Source organism: Dromiciops gliroides, chromosome 2 (genome assembly GCF_019393635.1).
Source record: "Dromiciops gliroides isolate mDroGli1 chromosome 2, mDroGli1.pri, whole genome shotgun sequence".
NCBI lineage: Eukaryota > Metazoa > Chordata > Mammalia > Microbiotheria > Microbiotheriidae > Dromiciops > Dromiciops gliroides.
The window spans coordinates 310,409,434-310,427,852 of record NC_057862.1 but is presented as its reverse complement, the minus strand read 5'-3'; the positions used below and the strand labels follow the sequence as shown (position 1 = coordinate 310,427,852).

Sequence of the window (18,419 nt, the reverse complement as noted above, 5' to 3'; positions counted from 1 at the left end):
TTTTGAACTAATTGTCCTATGGATATCTCAAGCAGGATATCCAAAATAACTCTTATCTTTCCTTTCAAACCCATTCCCTTCTGGACTTCTGTATTACTGTCCAGGGCAACACTATCCCTCCAGTCATTCAGTCATCCCTCGGTGTCATCTTCAGCTCCTCTCACTGACCCCAGATACCCCATTACCAAATCTTATCATTTCTACTACTGCATCCATTTCTTCTCTCCCCAAAGTCACCATCCTAGTTTTAGGCCCTTATCTGAACTGTTTCAGTAGCCTTCTAATTGGTTTCCCTACTTCAAGTTTTCCTCACTACATTCTATCCTCCACACAGTGCCAAAATGATTTTTCTAAAGTCCAGGTCTATCGTGTCACTATTTTACTCAATAAAGTCCATTCTTTATTCCCTAGGGCATTTAGGTTCTCTGTTATCTAGGATAAAGTACAAACTGCTCTATTTGGTATTGAAAGCCCTTAACAGCCTATTTGTGGCCTACCTTTTTGGTCCTAATTACATGTTACTCTAATATACTTTATGATCTAGTCATTCCATCTTTTTTTTTCCATACGTGGCTCTTCATTTCCCATCTTTATGCCTTTGCATCTAGGGAAGGTAAACTTCTTTAGGCAAACTGTGCATGTGTGAGTGATGCGGTTTGTTAAGGGGACAAGGAAGGAATATATTCTTTTAATATATTCCAGTGGGATAGAAAGGCACAAAAATCCATGCCTTGAATTCACTTTCCCTTTACCTATTCCTTTTGGAACCCCTACTTTCCTCAGAGTCTGAACTCAAGCTCTACATCTCAAGCTTGTGGTATCCCTCCCATAAAAATTCTTTTATCTCCCTTCCTCCCTTCCTTTCATTTTGTCTTCAGGGACATCACTTCAGCAACTCCATGGAGGGTGTATTGGATTGAGGAGTGCCTTGAGGCAGGGAGACCTAGGAGAAGGCTATTGCAGAAGGTCAAAAAAGTAGGATAGACATCCTGGGACTAGGCAGTTTACATTAGCAGTTGTAAATATTTGGCTATCGATACATACTTTCCTTACTTTGGTGCTACCATTTAAAGGAACATTAATGGACAAGGCAGCTTTCAGCGACAAGCCCCTAAAACTTTTTTCCATTTGAAGAAGAAACTAATCTAAACCATTGGTACCTTCTCTGTATGAATAAGGTAATCGGAAGCACCTGGCTTGGGTGCCATATATGTGGCTGGGAATAACAGCAGGTTCTGGAAGCTAGAGATGCAGCACTCGTAGGAGCTCCTTCCCTTCTCAGGCTGGATTCTCTAGTCAAGATGCTTCTCCTTTAGGAGCCAAGTGTAAGGGGCTAAAATTCTAGCTAGTCTGTCAAAAATATCTAATGAGTGGTCGCCAATAAATTATAAGCTTTAGCTACTATATTTAAGTATTTATTAAAGAGCATTAGGATCTAATGATCAGAGAGAAAGGTAAAAATCTAACTATTTCTAAGAGACCCCATCATCCCACCTGCCATGGCGAGGTCAGGAACAAAAAAGACTCAATGCTTCCTTCTTCATCCCACAAACCTCCTGTGGAACTGGGAACATCCCATCTACCCACCCACACGGCTCCAAGCTAATTGGCTGATAGCTTTGATAGACAGTACCCACGAACAAATGTCACTTCCTGATGCCAAGGAAAAGCCGCATGCCTTGCCCTCAGATGCCTTCTCCTCGTGGTGGAGCTTTCCTATAGTAACTCTCCAGCAAGTGGCATCACTCCAATCATTACACAAGACAGGCAGATAAATTAGCCAGAGAGAAAGAGAGAGTTAGATCTCAAAATAGTTTATATAGCCCCTTCACAATTTACTATTTTACTTTCTGTCATTTCTGGAAGTGGGTTAGCCTATTAGGACTTTATTTGGAATACATGTCTTTACATCTACAGATTAGGAGAATAAACAGTCCTCACAAAGAAGACAAAGCAAAATTGGAAATATGAAGTTATTTTTAATCTTTTGGGCATTTATAATCATTTATATCACAGGATATAGGATGAATGTCAGTGGGAGCTTTGTTCTTCCTTAGCTGTTCATCTCTCTGTTCCTATGGAGGGAGCATCAACATTCATGAGCTTCTTTTTGGGGGGTGGTGGTGAAGCAATTGGGGTTAAGTGACTTGTCCAGGGTCACACAGCTAGTAAGTGTCAAGTGTCTGAGGCCGGATTTGAACTCAGGTCCTCCTGAATCCAAGACCGGTGCTTTATCCACTGTGCCACCTAGCTGCCCCCAATGAGCTTCTTTAAAAGATATGATGAACATCAAATTACATTCTTTATGAGGGAGACCATATGAAAGCAGATGATAATCTTCTACATAATGAATTTCTCAGTTGTTGCTGATGTCATGGCTCTTTATGTAACGAGCTATATTGTATTCTTAACACCAGAGTTTATATGTAAAACATCTCTCTTGTAATTTTTTTAACTAGAAATTTGTAATAAACAATACTATAAACCACTCCTTCCCTGTTCAACCATCCTCCCTCCCCACTTGAAGGCTATTGAAGTAGTCCAGATAAGAGCCTGACCTTGTGTAGGGGTTGTATGAATGGAGAGAAGGGTATGGGTATGAGAGATGTTGTGGAGATAGAATCAGCAAGACTTTAGCAACTGATTAGATATGTGGGATAAGAGAAAATGGCCAACTGAGAGATGATTTTGAAGTTTTTGAACATGTGTGACTAAAAAGATGATAATGCCCTGTACAGAAATAGAAAAATAAAAGCATGTTAGAGAAGATGTGGTTCTAGATTCAAAACAATTTACTGGCCTTTCCCCCTGTCTTTTATCTAGATCTTATCATTATTTTTACATATATACTCACAACTTTGTCCCTCTGTAGGATCTGGGAGGTACTACAGTAGATTCTAGAGAGTCATGCTTTATATGTGAAACTAGGGATTATAAATCCTTTTAGGTTGAAAGCAGTGGTGGGAAAAGGGATCTACTCTTTAGAATACATTTCAGAGGATGTTAGAAGGATTTTTGGCTAGGATGGAGTGAGAGGGCAGAGAGAACTGGAAATTTTACTTCTTATCTTCTCTTTTTTTCAGATCAAATGATTGATAAAACAAAAGTGGAGAAAACTGAGGCCAAAGCTATAGAGTTGGAAAAGAAGGTGATTATAAGAAGCCAAAGAAGGTTTACCTAAAGTACCTCCATCTTCTTTTTGTCTGAGAGTAGTCTTGGTTGCCTAACCCACTAGTTTTCTATTTTCCTCCATCCCTACCTCCACATCTACCTCCTACTCCCCTTCCCCAGTCATTCTGCTGAGCTTGGCACATTATGGGTCCATGGAAAGAGTCCTGCCTTTGGGGCTTACTTAGCTGCTTAGTTTAGAAAGCAGCATGGGTGTGCACATGTAGAAACAGTAGTGTTCTTATACTATTTCCTTTCCTGGGCCAGGAACAGAATAGATATGCTATCTATAGCAAAATAACTGCTCGCTTGGGTTACTTTGGCATTCTTCAGTCTCTTCCCTTGGAGCAATAAGGTCCTGAATAGGGTGGCTTTGATGCTATGTATCTTCACCAGGCCCTGTCTTTGGTTTCTCTGTGGTCATCCTTGAACACCTTAGTTCTCTATCAGGGAAGGGGTGGGTTTTGCTCCCAAATCCCCTTATATACACTTTACTTCACAAATCTTAAAGGGCCATAAAAATGCAAACTGGTTAAATAAAGAAAATGCCCTTAAACTTACAGACCCATAGCTGTGACTGTAGAAGTGGGAAGAGCATTGAAATAACATCCAGGATCCCTACTCTCAAGTCCCAAGTTTTAGGTCAAAGTATTATCATTCTCCCTTCCTAAGCCTGGCCTCTGGTCTAGACCAGCTCCAGAGGTAAAATAGTCATACAATATGGTGTGTTAGCTTCTTGCCTTGCCTTGGGCAAGAGAGGATGTTAGAGGATCCCAGTAGCTTCCTGGGATATTGATTCTCTTTTTCTTTAGCTGGACTCAGAGCTAACTGCCCGGCATGAGCTACAGGTCGAGATGAAAAAGATGGAGAGTGACTTTGAACAGAAGCTCCAGGACCTACAAGGAGAGAAACAAACATTGGATGCAGAGAAGCAACAATTAGCTACTGAGAAAAAGGACCTGGAGGCTGAAGTCTCTCAGCTGACTGGAAAGGTAGCATCTGGGCAGGGGGAGGGGAGTATATCGCCGACTATTGAAAGTGTTCATTCTAAAACCTCAAGATAGGCAAGCCTAAGAATCACAATGAACTGTTACCTTTTGCTGGGAATGTAGCTGGAAAGTGTTCAATTTCTTATGCTGATGTTGCTTTCTTCTATAGGTTGCCAGTTTGTCAAAGGAACTGGAAGATACCAAGAAGGATATGGCTTCTCTCTCAGCTGCAGTAGTCTCTTCTGTTCCTCTTGTTCCTCCTTTGCCTAGTGCCTCTAACATACCCCCTCCACCTCCACCCCCTCCTTTACCTGGTGGCGTTTCTATACCTTCTCCACCCCCTCCTCCTCCCCTGCCTGGTGGAGTTGGCATTCCTCCTCCCCCTCCCCTGCCTGGTGGAGTTGGCATCCCTCCTCCCCCTCCCCTGCCTGGTGGAGTTGGCATCCCTCCTCCCCCTCCCCTGCCTGGTGGAGTTGGCATCCCTCCTCCCCCTCCCCTGCCTGGTGGAGTTGGCATCCCTCCTCCCCCTCCCCTGCCTGGTGGAGTTGGCATCCCTCCTCCCCCTCCCCTGCCTGGTGGAGTTGGCATTCCTCCTCCCCCTCCCCTGCCTGGTGGAGTTGGCATTCCTCCTCCCCCTCCCCTGCCTGGTGGAGTTGGCATTCCTCTTCCCCCTCCCCTGCCTGGAGGGGCTGGAATGCCCCCACCTCCTCCCCCTTTACCTGGTGGTGCTGGAATCCCACCACCCCCTCCATTCCTAGGGGTTCCTGGCATACCTCCACCTCCCCCAGGAATGGGTGTGCCTCCTCCCCCCCCTGCATTTGGGGGTCTGGGAGTGACTGCAGCTCCAGTTCTGCCCTATGGATTGGCTCCAAAGAAGCTTTATAAGCCAGAGGCACAGCTTAGAAGGCCAAACTGGTCCAAGGTGAGAGTTGCTGCCAGATTTGCAAGCCCATTGTCAAAAAGCTGCAACTGGTTCTTGCCTCAACCTTTTTTAAGGGGGTAAACTCCTGAGATAGACTTCCTTTACTTTTCTTTGGCCCAGTCTGTCTTCAGAGTCCCAGCATTGGCATCATTTAACAGTGATTTATTAAGGCTTTCATATATACAGAGCATCTCTCTACCTCCATTCAGTACACTCCTCTTAATACTTTTTAGTTTGTGATTTATCATCAACTTAATGTACTTTACCTTTTGCCCAGAAGATGGCAGCACTGTGGTAACAAAATTTCATAATCAGCCATTCAAAAGTTTTCAGGCAGCTGAAAACAAAAAGTCATGGATTACATTTGTCATTAAAATACATACATCTGTATCTTTCTTCTTTTTAAAACTTTAACAAAGACCATGTCTAAACTTAACCTTACTGCAGGGTATTTTTAAACCATTAAGATTCTGAATAAGCCACCTTCTCCTAAGGCCCAGGTTCAAATGAAAAAGAGATTGATTAGGTCAGTTGATTGATTTATTCACCTGACAAAATTAACACATTTATCTTTAGTGACAAGAAGATACCATAGAATCAGGAGTCTGAGGGTCTGGAATTGAGAGATGACAGAACAAAAGAAGTTTCTTTTTGTTTTGATCTGGAGTCTATATCTCTTGTTCCAGCTTTAAAAATTGTAGCTGCCTCATGACATTTTGTTGGAACATTAGTCCTGTAAATTGGTGCTTTAAAATTTGTCCAGGTGCTTTCCATATCTACCATTTAGTTTTCATGAGGAGGAAAATATAGAGCCCATAATACTGACTCCAGACCTTGCCTGTGTCCACAGTTTGTTGCTGAGGATCTCTCCCAGGACTGTTTTTGGACAAAGGTAAAGGAGGACCGGTTTGAGAACAATGAGCTGTTTGCCAAGCTCACACTCACCTTCTCAGCCCAGACAAAAAGTAAGTACTTTCCTTGTGGGGACAGTTCAGGTCTAGAGATTATGCCTGTAGAGGAGGAATTTATCAACCTTGACTAAGGAAAGGAAAGGAAACTGAGGGGAGGAAGGAGGTGTTGGGTGGTTTAGAATGGGACCTGTCCCTTAGGAAGAACAAACACATTTTCTTTTTTTTTGAGCATAACAGGATTTATAAAGATAAGTTTCTTGGAGTGGATGAAACAATCATTTGTGAATTATCATATGGTTGTATCAAATTCTGCTAAATAGCAATATCATTCCTTTTTCTTTCTCTCATTTCATTCTTCATTCCGTGATGGGTTTTTTTCTCCTTGGCCAACTTCTGCAGCTTCCAAAGGTGAGTATAGCATAGCACAAGCTTTCAGAGAATTAAAGCTGGGTCTCTTGAATTGAGAAAATGTAAAGAGGCAGAGAGGAAAAATAGTGTTGGGTGATTGCAAAGAGAAATATTCAGGTAACTTTCACAGTATTGGGAATTCATTTCATTATGAATAAGGCTATGTGTGATTTATTTGATAGGATGTTCTTTAAACTCTCTTGGGGCTCATGGAGATATCAAGTATTGTAAGGACATGTCTTAGCAGGAAAGAAAGCTCTACGTGAATTTAAGGCATCATTTAAGCCTTTTTTCTGGAGAATGATGGGTAGTTACCTCTGATGTTATCTTATATGATTCCCCCCTTTACTATTATTGTTATTATTAATAAGTTTTACATTTGTATAGAGTCGCATATTCATAAAAGCTCTTTATATATGTGCTCAGAATATTGTAACATACATTATCTCATCTGAACAACAGCCCTATATGGTGAGAATAGGTGTTGCCATCTTCCATTTTATAAATGAGAATACTGAAGTTTAGAAGGGTCAAAAGACTTAACCAAAATTAGTTAATCAGAGGTGGAGCTGGAACTGGAAACTAGACACTGTGTGACTTGTTTATTGCTCTTTCAGCTCTGTTCAGCTATTTTTCTAATTCTCATACTGTTTCATTGCATTTAGAAAAGCTAATTTGTCATCTTTATGGGAAGTTAGGTGGCACAGTAGCTAGTGAGCTGGGCCTAGAGGTCAGGAAGCCTCATCTTCCTGAGTTCAAATCTGACCTTAGCCACCTATAAGCTGTGTGATCCTGGGCAAGTCACTTAACCCTGTTTGCCTCGGTTTCCTCATTTGTAAAATGAGCTGGAGAAGGAAATGACAAACTACTCCAGTATCTTTGCCAAGAAAACCCCAAATGGGGTCAGGAAGAGTTGGGCATGACTGAAAACGACTCAACAACAAAACAATTTTTTATTCTGTTTCCCCATTTTTTCCTTCTAAGAACATACTGGTTTTGTGCTGCCTTGGAATGGGTAGGGAGTGGTAGGAGGAGAGTATTTTTAGTTTTCTCTCAGGGGTGTAGTGTTTAGAAGTTGTCACCCCCTATTATTTGGCCTTTTCATCTCCTTCCTGTGTTTTTTGTTATCTAGACCTGCATGTGTACTCCTGATGAGTGAAATGAATAAGCATAGTTTCAGTTCACACTCTCCTCCCATAAGTGAAATTAATATATTTATAATGTAACAGTTGTATTTTTTCTTCTTTAATCTGATGGGGCAAAATTACATTTTAATTTGTTTCAGTAAGGAGCCTGACAGGCTGACAGGTGCCTCTGGTGGCCCTTGAAAGTGACTTGCGCATTTGTATAGTACTGTGAGCTGGCAGGGTTCACTTCTATCTCTTTGCCCTAGCTCTAGTCGAAGTGACCTCTTTCTTCCCAGGGACCTTCCACCCTCACTTCAGAAGTCCTGGATAGCAATTAACTTATGTCTCTTTAGTTTAGAGGTTGTGCTCATGTTCCCTCAGGCCCTTTTAGTATCTTTATCAAAGAAGACTGACTTCAGTCTTCTTGTCCACTGATGGATAAACTCCTACCTTTTTCTTGATCTCCCCCACCATGTGATCACCTAGAATCTATTCCTGTATTAGCTTTCTGTCTGTTGGAAGAGGGATCTTTGCTTGTTTTGGGCTAGTTGGAATACTTTTTAAGTTCTCATTGCCACTAATAAGCCTTTCTAAAGCTATGGCTTGGCCTCTTATAGGTGTGGAAACTTTCATTTTCACTTAGTTGATACTATTAAGACACCATCATCCAGATTAATATATGCTGAGATTCCGTGGTTCTGAAGTTAGGCAGATTTGAATTGTTAATAGGATTTCTTTTAGTGCCTTTTAGGAGTGCCCATATCTGAATAATGAGCATCCATCAATGTACTTCAGAAAAGTGACAACTGAAAGCAGAAGTCCAATAGCCTTCCCTGTTCTATGTACACTTTGTTTCATTCATTTGTAATTGAAGTAGATAACAAATGGCTCTATTGCTTTCTCTACTCTTTTTTTTTTTGTTTTGTTTTTTTGTTTGTTTGTTTTTGTTTTGCGGGGAAATGGGGGTTAAGTGACTTCCCCAGGGTCACACAGCTAGTAAGTGTCTGAGGCCGGATTTGAACTCAGTTCCTCCTGAATCCAGGGCCGGTGCTTTATCCAGTGTGCCACCTAGCCGCCCCCTCTTTCTCTACTCTTAGACACTGATTCCTATAAACACTGATTTCAATTTGTCCTCTTTTCTCCCTGCTGTCTTCCTGTTTTTGAGTTTGTCTGGGTACCACCCAGAGTGATGAAGGAGCTATTTCCAGTGATGAGGTTATATATTTGTGGCCTTTTTGAACCAACTTTTACTGCCAGTTTTGCGACTAAATTTGTACTAAAAGTTCTACTTTGATGATGTTTATCAAAAGCTTTATAGATCCTATGAAGATAGAAAGCTTTTGAGCATAGAATTAGTGGTGAATCCTATGCCTGCTGTTCAAGGACAATCTGTTGGAGTTCAGAGAAGCTTGTCATTAGATAGTACACAGAGTAATGAATGTTTTAGCCACAGAAATTTGGCCAAGACCATCTACTAAATCATAACAGGAGTTATGATCAGTGTTGGCAGACAGAATGCCTCATCTGTCAAATTACAGATCCTTGAAATGCTGAAATATGGCAAAAGTATACTTTTAACATTTTCCACGTGAGTGGTAGGATCTGGTACTGTTTGTCATGCTCCTAGCTCTGGTTTTGGTCACTCTATTGCTGCTTTCTTTTCTTGATGCAGACTTTCTCCTCTTTGCTTAGTCTGGAAGTGCACAAACCTAATTTGAACATTAGGTTCTGATACTTTTATGTAAAGAAAATGGAAATCGATTTTCTCAGGAAAACTTCAGTGACTGAGATCATTTACAGGTTTTCACTCCCTTTTATTTCCCACAGTGAAATAATTCTCTTATTTTTAAGATAAACCCCATAATTCTGACGCACTCTATTATATATATTTCATTGATGTCTTGTTTTAACAAGATATTTCTGAAGTTTTTGTAATATCAGTGGAACTCAGGTGTAACTAAAACTGAAACTTCTTTCCCATTCTTTACTGAGGTGTCTTCTGTCACAGACTGCTCTAAATTTTAGGGAAGTTTCCATAAATAAGTATTTTTTAAAATTCTGTTAGCATTTGTCTTACCCTTCTTGTCCTGTATGTTTCTTTTATTATAAGTCTTCTCCTAATCCTCTCTCAATCAAAATAATGCTCATAAAAAGACATTTTCATGTGTTTCACCTCCCGAAGTATGGAGATGAACTGGCCCTGGACAATGATAAAATCTGTCATAGGGTTCATTCCAAAAACCTCTTCAATTTGGTAGTTTTTGCCCCTTTAGTATAATCTTTGAGAACGTAGGTTCCATGACTCCCAGTGAAATTAATATTTAATTTTCTTCTTTTGTCTAAGATATCTTCCAGTGAATCTTATTGAATGGTTTTAGAGGGAACACTAAACATCATTATCCCAGAAATGTCATGAGACTGTTTGTTTATGAGACTTTTTATGAGAAGTTAGTTCAGCAAACTTTTTTTTTTTAAATTTTTTTTTAATGAGGCAATTGGGGTTAAGTGACTTGCCCAGGGTCACACAGCTAGTAAGTGTTAAGTGTCTGAGGCCAGATTTGAACCCAGGTACTCCTGACTCCAGGGCCGGTGCTCTATCCACTGCGCCATCCAGCTGCCCCAGTTCAGCAAACTTTTGACAAAATATTGACTGTTGTAAGCCCCTTAGGCTGAGGGAAGGACAAAAATAAAACAGAAGAAAACAAAATTTTTAAAAGTCCCTGGCACAGTAATCCTAAGGTATAGAACTTGATTTGCCCTATGCCCTCCAAAGATTGTATTGTTTGTTCTAGTTCTAGGTTTTTCCCTAATTCATTAGGCTTGTCCCAGGACCATTTGGTTTTCCTCTATTTGCTGAAAACCAAATATATATATTGTATGTTGGGAGTAGAGTGAAAGCTAAGTAAGCAAATCTCTTTCTCATGTCCACTCTCCTAAATTTTCCAGCAGTGGTTGAGAGACACAAATGCCAATGTTTTATCATACACATGTACCCCCTGACATTTAGCAAACTAACGTGTAAACTTCCTGTTTTATGAAATGATAGAAAGAGCAGGTCCAGTCAGGCTAACTGAAGCCTGACTTTTGAAATTGTGACGTTCTTGTTCCCTCAATTACTTAAAATCTAACTTCCCTTGGCTTTAGTTTTCCTTCTCTGTATAATGAGGAGTTCAGACTAAATAGCATCTGAGATCCCTTACAGCTTTGACCAGTGATCCTCTGATCCTGTTTGGGTCTTTTAAAGCAGCTCCACAGTAAGCAAGGCTGTGGTATCTCCTCATTCCAGAGGCCTAAGGTAATCTTTAGGGAAAGGTGGACAAACCAGGAAGAAAGCTGTGAGGTCTTCCTTATTGCAGCTTCCTGGGGGTTACCTAACCAGTCCTCAAAAGGGGTCCAGAGTAGGAAAGGAGCCTTCAAAAAAGGAGTCCTCACTTTTCTTCTTGCCTGTGTTCTCCTTCCTGTCCACCAGGTGGCATCTAACCAGTTCCATTCCCAATAGAGAGTATTCCATTAAATCTGCAGACTTGATATTTATTTAGGATCAAGGTTTTTGTAAGGACATGGCATGACAGTGTGCTTTTATGCTCAGATCTCTGGACTTCATTTCCCTATTTATGCCAGTTTTGTGGGATTATCTATTTGTAGGTTGTCTTTCCAATCAAATTGTCTGTTGGATTGGAGTAGAGTCAGACTACTTACACAAAAGAAGTTAGACAAATTTCCTGGATAGCAAGTTGGCAGAATTTCATATTAGGCATAATTTTTAGGGTGTCAGGCCCCTTTTGATACTTCTCTTGTAATTTAAAAATACAAAAAATACTGATCCCCCATCAGGCTCCCAGGAATGCTTCCTGAGATGGTCCAGCCCTATATATATTATTTAGTCTCTGGAAGGCTTAGAATTTGACTCAGCAGTCAATAATTACCAGAATACATAGTCCCACCAGAATTATAATAATGAAAGAACTGGAAGATTGCCATAATTTCTAGTTCTTTTCTCTTTTCTCTAGTTGGTTTTCTCTTGTGTTAGGCTCAATATTACCTCTAAAAGAGTGCCACAGACGGTAATAGGTTTCCAGAAATTCTGCTGTTTGATGCCCAGTATCTATTCAGATCCAACATATTTATAGGGAACATTTAGAACCATTCTTCCTAAGGAGGAAGTGTAGACCTTGAAAAATATCCTTTCCTCAGTTTCCTTCCATCCACCTCCATTGTATGGGTCCTTCTTTGGGACTTTGTACTCAACCTGATATGTACATATCTTGCTCTAATAGATGTCGCTAATCTTATTCTTTTCTTCCTTATTCTTCTTTATCCTATAGGAGCTAAATTCTCTTTTAGGCAGGAGACACCTGAACATAGGTACTGAGCCATAAAGAGGTGGTGACATGTAATGAAAAGAGTCTTGGGCAAGAAGTAAGGAGACTTGGGTGCTAGTCCTTGCTCGGCCACTGTCGATCTGTGAGAATTTGGTAAAATCACTTAACTCCTCCAGTTTTTTAGTTTCTTTATTTGGAAAAGACAAGAGATTTGAAACATAAGTTAGAAGATTCCTTTCTAGTTTCAAAATTCTGTGATTCTAACTCTGCTTGTTGTTCCCTGTGTAGTCTGCCTCTGAAAGCTGTCATTGGGTTTTGTGTCTCTGGCTTTTTGTAGGTTCTGTATGTAGTTCCAGAATCTGTTTAGAGGCTTGATTTCATGTGGTTTTTGAGGAAAACTCAGGAGAACTCAGGCAACTTCCTGGCTTCTCTGTCATTGTATTTTAAGTCATTATCCCAACATTTTTCTATAGTGGTAACAGCTTTTCAGGCTACTCTGCCTGTTTTTAGTTCTGAGTTGCATTCTTTCCCTCCACGAATTTAGTTGTTTCTGGATATGTGTTTGAGAATGAGTATAGGTAGGGCTGGGGTTTAGGGGGAAAGAGCATTGGTAGTCAAACACACTGGTGAGCAGGTTCATATCTGATTATCACAACAAACTCACCACCAGCAAGGATAGCTAAAGGAGGCATGCTGGCAGATAAAAGGCAGTTTGTCTCCATTCGTTTAAAATTTGAGTAATTCAATATTTTTTCCATTAGAATCCTACTCTGGTACTTCATTGTGGTGTGACCTGAGTTCTTAAAGGTTATGCTAGCAGAGTATAAACACTGGCAAGCTACCTACCAAACTCTGAGTACAGGCCTAGGAATGGTCTGTGGTCCAAGGCCCTGCCTAGCTAAGTTTTGGAGGGACTCATCATGAAGTTGACTGAAGAAAGAGTATTTTGGTTGCTGCAACTTTTGAGGACCATATCCTAAATTATGGAAAGATTTTGGTCTTCATTATTAAAAGGGAAGTACTCTCAAAGTCAAAATCGCAGATTCTTAAAGTATTAAAATAATTCAGTACCTAAAATTTGCCTGATGCAGACTGCACTTCATGTTTTCACCACCAGGTGGCAAACTTCACCAATTTCATTACTGATTTAGCCCTGTTTTGTTTCTCTAGTACAGAGTCTGATGCAATCATTCCAGAGACATTATCCAACTCCAGGCTGTGTGATGTTCTGTTTCTTGTCAGAAAATACTTTAGGCCATTGAGGGATAGTTAAGTTAAAAGAAACTGGCAAATTAGAGTCTGTTCAGTGTCCTCCAGGAAACAGGGGTTTAAAAAATCAGCTTTATAAATACAAATTAGGAGTAGAGGACTGATTTGAAGTTTGTCCTAAAAAGATCTTGAGTGGACAGGAAGCTCATTTTGTGTCATTAATGTTTAGCATGTGTTTGGTACATAGCAGGAGCTTAATGAATGCTTATTGATTGGTATGCCAGACAAAAAAGCTACTGTGATCTTAGGGGTAGGAAGGTGCTAAACTTGCTATATCGTGTTCTGCTTAGAGTGCATTTGGAGTATTGTGTTCAGTTCTTGGCACCGCATTTTAGGTAGGACATTGACAAACTGGAAAGTACCCAAAGAAAGGTGACCAGGATATGTAAAGGGCTTCATGAAAACCCTATGTAAAGATCAATTAAAACAACTGGAGATCTGGAGGGGACAGGGTAGGGAGCAAGTATGGACCATAATATTGATCTCCAAGTATTTAATGAGCTGTCACTTGCAAAAGGAATTGAACTTGTTCTGCTTAGCCCTAGAGGGCAGTGCTAAAAGTAAGGACTAGAATTTAGAGAAAAGCAGATTTAGGTTTGATGTAAAGAAAATCATCCTAACAGAGGTATCTAAAACTGGAATAGGCTGCCCTGGGAGCCTATCTTTCTTTCTTTCTTCCTTCCTTCCTTTCACAGGGCAATGAGGGTTAAGTGACTTGACCAGCATCATACAGCTAGTAAGTGTCAAGTGTCTGAAGACAGATTTGAACTCAAGTACTCCTGAATCCAGGGCTGGTGCTTTATCCGCTTAGCCAAAGATCATGGAATTTAAGATATTTTCTTCAGAATTTCATTTAGGCCACCTCAAACATATAATGGTTCAGATCATCAATATTTTTCTTCTCCCATTTGTCATTTCATTCCCCTCACCTGCCCCAGGAGCCTTCCATATTCTTGGAAATCCTTGGAAAGCCCAGCAGGTAGGCCCAGTTGGCACTATATTGCCACTCCAAGGTGTCTTGGGCTACATAATTTATACCTTGTGTTACAACTACCATTATCCACATACTCCAGACTTAGTGTCAGAAGATGCTTCCTTTTACTGCTAATCTGGAAAACAGACTACCCAAACATCTCCATAGCTCATCTAGCCTCAGTTTTTAAGTTTGTATTGAGGTTTGCTAACTTCACCATGACTTTAGTTTCTATTCTATTCTCTCTATTCCAGAAGCTATTTTCTTTTGTTGATACTGATTAAATATTTCTCTTGATTAGGTAATGTGTGTGTGTGTGTGTGTGTGTATACACACATACACACACAGAGTTCCCATTTTTTATCAATATCATATGCTTAAAGTATACAAAATATCCACATTTCCTCTTTGCAGTTGACATTTTGGAGAATGGATGTTAACAACACAGAAATTTTTGTGAGTGAAGAAGTGAGCTTGTTTCTATTTAGGAATATTATACTCCTGTATTTTTATCTCCCCTCTAAAAAAGGAATTTAATCAAAATGGGCCTTCTGAAGATAGAGGAGTTTTAAAGAAGTACAAGTGGACTGTGGCTTGACAAACATTGAGAAAAAATGCTTAGAGGAAATTGAGTGACTAAGAAGGGACTCCATGAGCCAGGCTAGAACAGAAAAATAAACTGACAAGAAAATGAGAAGTGCCAATCAAGGCTGGAAAATAGATGTAGTTAGAGCCATTATTAATGAATATGTCTTAAAAATGGCAACATTTCAGAATGGTTGAAGTCATAAGAGATTAGAAATGTTTGGGAGATGAGCATATGTTATTTGGATTATTTTATAACTGAGCATGGACAAGAATGTCTAGACAGTAACTGCAGAAATGTGTTTAGAAAGAAAAAGGAGGGCTTTAAGAAATGTGAAATGAAGATTTGGGAAGAGAGATCTGATGATCTTGTGGTAGTTGGTATACCTGAGTACAAAGCTGCTTGTGAGAGGAAGGACATTGCTATAAGAATTTATATTTGTACTGGGGGCCTTAGTAATAACTATCTCACATAGGAACATTTTAGAACAACAAGCTTGCTGATAAAACCATATTGCTTTTGCATGGCCCTAGCCTACCCATTCATCAAGGTTGCATGGAATTAGCTATAGGGAAATTACCTGCCTAAAACACTTGTCATGTAGTTTGTTTTTATAGCAGGAGTCTTTTCCTTCTAAAGCCATTTGTTGACTGGGAGTCTGTCAGATCATCTTTCTCCCTGTTCTGCCAACCAGGTCAGCCTGGCTGGATTTAATATTGACACTTGAGGCCAGGTATGATGTATATAGTCTTGGCTCTCCTTTATTCTCACCTCAATTTGAAAATAATAATATCTGATATTTCTGTAGCACTTCAGAGTTTGCAAAGTGCTTCACATACATTATTTCATTGGAGCTTTACAACAACCGAAGTATTAAAGGCATTATTATCCCTACTTTTCACATGAGGAAACTGAGAACTACAGAGATTGGAATTTGCCCATAGTCCCACAGTAGTAGATGTTGAAGGCAGGATTCTAGCCCAGGCCTTCCCAACTCTACATCCAGTATGCTTTCCCAAGACTCAGTGAGAAGACCCAATCAGAATCCTTGTTTTTCCTGGTGGACAAAGTACTTTCTGAGGATTTCCTGAGGTAATTTATACTTTGTGTTTGCCGAGAAGCTTTTAAGGCACTGCAGACATTAAAAACATAAACTGAGCCTCTCTCATAAGGCGTTTGAGTGCAGTCCTGCATCATTTATGTAGCCTCCTTTAGGATTTATTGGTTATAGTTCTGAGAATCTACTGTGCTTGGGGAATATGAAGTAATTAACGTGTGGTGAACTTTGTCCCTTGTCTGAAGACCCCACTGCTATCCAAAGCAGAAGTTGTTTCCCCATGCACTGAAGAAGAATTTCCCCTAAGTTTGATCTTTAAATTTGTGGATTTCAGGCACTGACTAGAATCTTTCAGCTGTTTAGGTTTATGGCTAGAAGAGCACCATGAAAAGCCAGGGGCCTTCTTGATTGCTAGCTTTGTCCCTGAAGCCCTGGATTCTTGGGGTCAGGGGCAGAGTTTTATCTCAACTTCACCTCCCTCCTAATGAAAGTGTTTGTTACCTTCATTCTGTCTCTGTCTTGTCATGGGCAGGATGAGAGCCCAGTTAACAAGAGAGCAAGGCCAAGCTAAGCTTAGAGACTCTGGGCTATATTGTGCAGATTCCCCCCCATCTCCTGCAATCAAGTGAAATGTCCTCAAAAATCTATTGGAGCCTGGGGTCGGGGAGGCCTGTTGTAAAGATCTGTGTAGAAGCATCTTCTCTCTAGCTCCTGTGTCGTCCTATCCTTGCCTTCTGGCTCGTGGACACCTCCTTTTGGAAAGGTCAGCCCAGGAAAGGGTCAACTTTTTAATTCTTTCTCCCCAGGATCCCCTCAGGACAGGAAAGCTGCTCCAAATCCCCCCACATAACACTTTTCCCTGCTCTTTTCCTCTTTTTTTCTTCTCTTGCATTGCTCTTTTCAGCCACGGGGTGAGCGCAGTTGAGCTACTTTGGCTCAGGTTCCGAATTATGAAGTCAGAGGCTAGGGATTGGAGGAGAGTATCAGGTGATTTTCAGTATCTGCAGTGACGAGGCACCCCTCTTCTCCCCTCCCTTTCTCCCCCGCTCCCCCCTCCTCTTCCTGGCTTCCTCCTCAGGAACAAAGAAGGGAAAAAAACAGGACTATGACAAAAACAAGCAGCTGCATCAGCAGGGCCAGGCTGGGGGCAGGGTGCTCTCCCCATCTGTTCCCTTTTTTCATGCTGTAAGCCTTGTGCCTTGCTGACTTCCCAAACGGGAATAAAATGGGGGTGGGTGGTTTTAGGACCCTTAGTTACAAAGGAATTATGGAAAATTTATAATCTGTTTTCAGAGCCCCATGTGTGAGAAAAGAAGAATGAGATAGGGGCATCTTACTATCATCTAGAAACATGTAGGCTTATCACCTTTTTTTATTATAGCTCATTTGAAATCTATTTTTGTTTATTCTTGTGGAAGGGAGAAAGTGTTTAGTTCAGGTCCCTGAAGGATTTGAGAAAGGAACGACCTAAATTAAAAATAAAATCCTGAATTAAAACAAATAAATTTAGTGGGGAATTTCCTGGGACTGTGCTGTGAACTAGGTCTCTTTGATCTTCATCCCCTCACCCCCTGCCAATCTTATTAATGTTATTAATGAGCTTTATTCCACATGTCTCCTTTTGAGTCTTGACTCCTGCCCTCTGGCCCTGTTGTTTCCTAACATAACATAAGCTGATTATTCTCATCCACACCTTTGCTGATACAAACCTCAGTCCTTGCTTGGGGCAGTACCTGTTAATATTTCCTACCCACCCAAATCTGATACTGAGTGGTTCCCAGCACTCCCTCCTTGAGTCACCCTGGGTGTGCTGGGAAAGTATCAGAGAGAGACTGAATAACTGTATTGTCTGAATGATCATCTATTTTCTGGAGATCCCAGCCAAAAAAAATAGGTGCTCTCTTCGATCTGTACATACTTCTGTGCTCCCCCAATCCTGCTTAGTAACCTTTGGCTCCTCTAGCCTCAGGACTCTCTGCTAATGCTTCTTAGCTTGAGTCAGCTCTGTAAGTTCTCCTCTCTCCCTCCCTGTAATGTCCCTTACCTGTAACATTCTAATTCTATTAAATTGAGAGGGATGGGAGTTTGACCTGGCAGAGAAGTTAGTCATAGAAATCTTGTTTGGGGGTAGAAAAGGCCGCTGGTTCTAGCAGGCACACTACCTTGTTTCTTTCCATGTTTTTTGTCTGAAGCTAAGAATATACCAGATATCCCTGGCTCCTCCATCTGTGTCCAAGGGATGAAGAATAGAACCAGGAATTTGAATCCTATTCCTTATCTCCTTGTTTCGTGTAGATCAGATCCATGAGCACTTACAGTCCTTTTGATCTCAGTGGCAGGTCCTCCGTTCCTATAGAGAGCTCCTGACTATTTGTTCTGTGGTACCCATGGTAGTGTCTTGGTACTGATCTCAAGGCACTGTCTCTATTTCTCAAATTGATTTTAGGCTTGTATGTGGGGGTGCTATCACTTGATTCTGCTTTAGGAGAGTCCAAGGCAGGGACTCTCTAGGCAGTGGAAACAAACCACTCACAATACTGACTCAAAACTTTTTTTTTCCAAACATACTTGTTTGACCCATTCTCTTCTTTTCTTTATTGTTCCATTTAGCAGAGAGGTGCTTGGCTAGATTCTGGGGAGTTGTGTTACAGGGAAACTAAGGGCATTCCCATACTGAGTTCCTAGGC

At 40.8% G+C, this 18,419-nt stretch overlaps 1 protein-coding gene across 2 annotated transcripts in view; it reads left to right on the top strand.

The window, feature by feature from the left end:
- The window catches only part of DIAPH1 (diaphanous related formin 1), a 94,125-nt gene that overhangs the window by 48,666 nt on the left and 27,040 nt on the right, over window positions 1–18,419 (top strand). For both annotated transcript variants that reach the window (XM_043984515.1, XM_043984516.1), the window contains exons 14-18: window positions 3,084–3,148; window positions 3,981–4,160; window positions 4,327–5,079; window positions 5,930–6,044; window positions 6,390–6,398. In XM_043984515.1, the coding sequence (XP_043840450.1) occupies window positions 3,084–3,148; window positions 3,981–4,160; window positions 4,327–5,079; window positions 5,930–6,044; window positions 6,390–6,398 (1,122 nt within the window). The remainder of the gene's footprint in view (window positions 1–3,083; window positions 3,149–3,980; window positions 4,161–4,326; window positions 5,080–5,929; window positions 6,045–6,389; window positions 6,399–18,419) is intronic.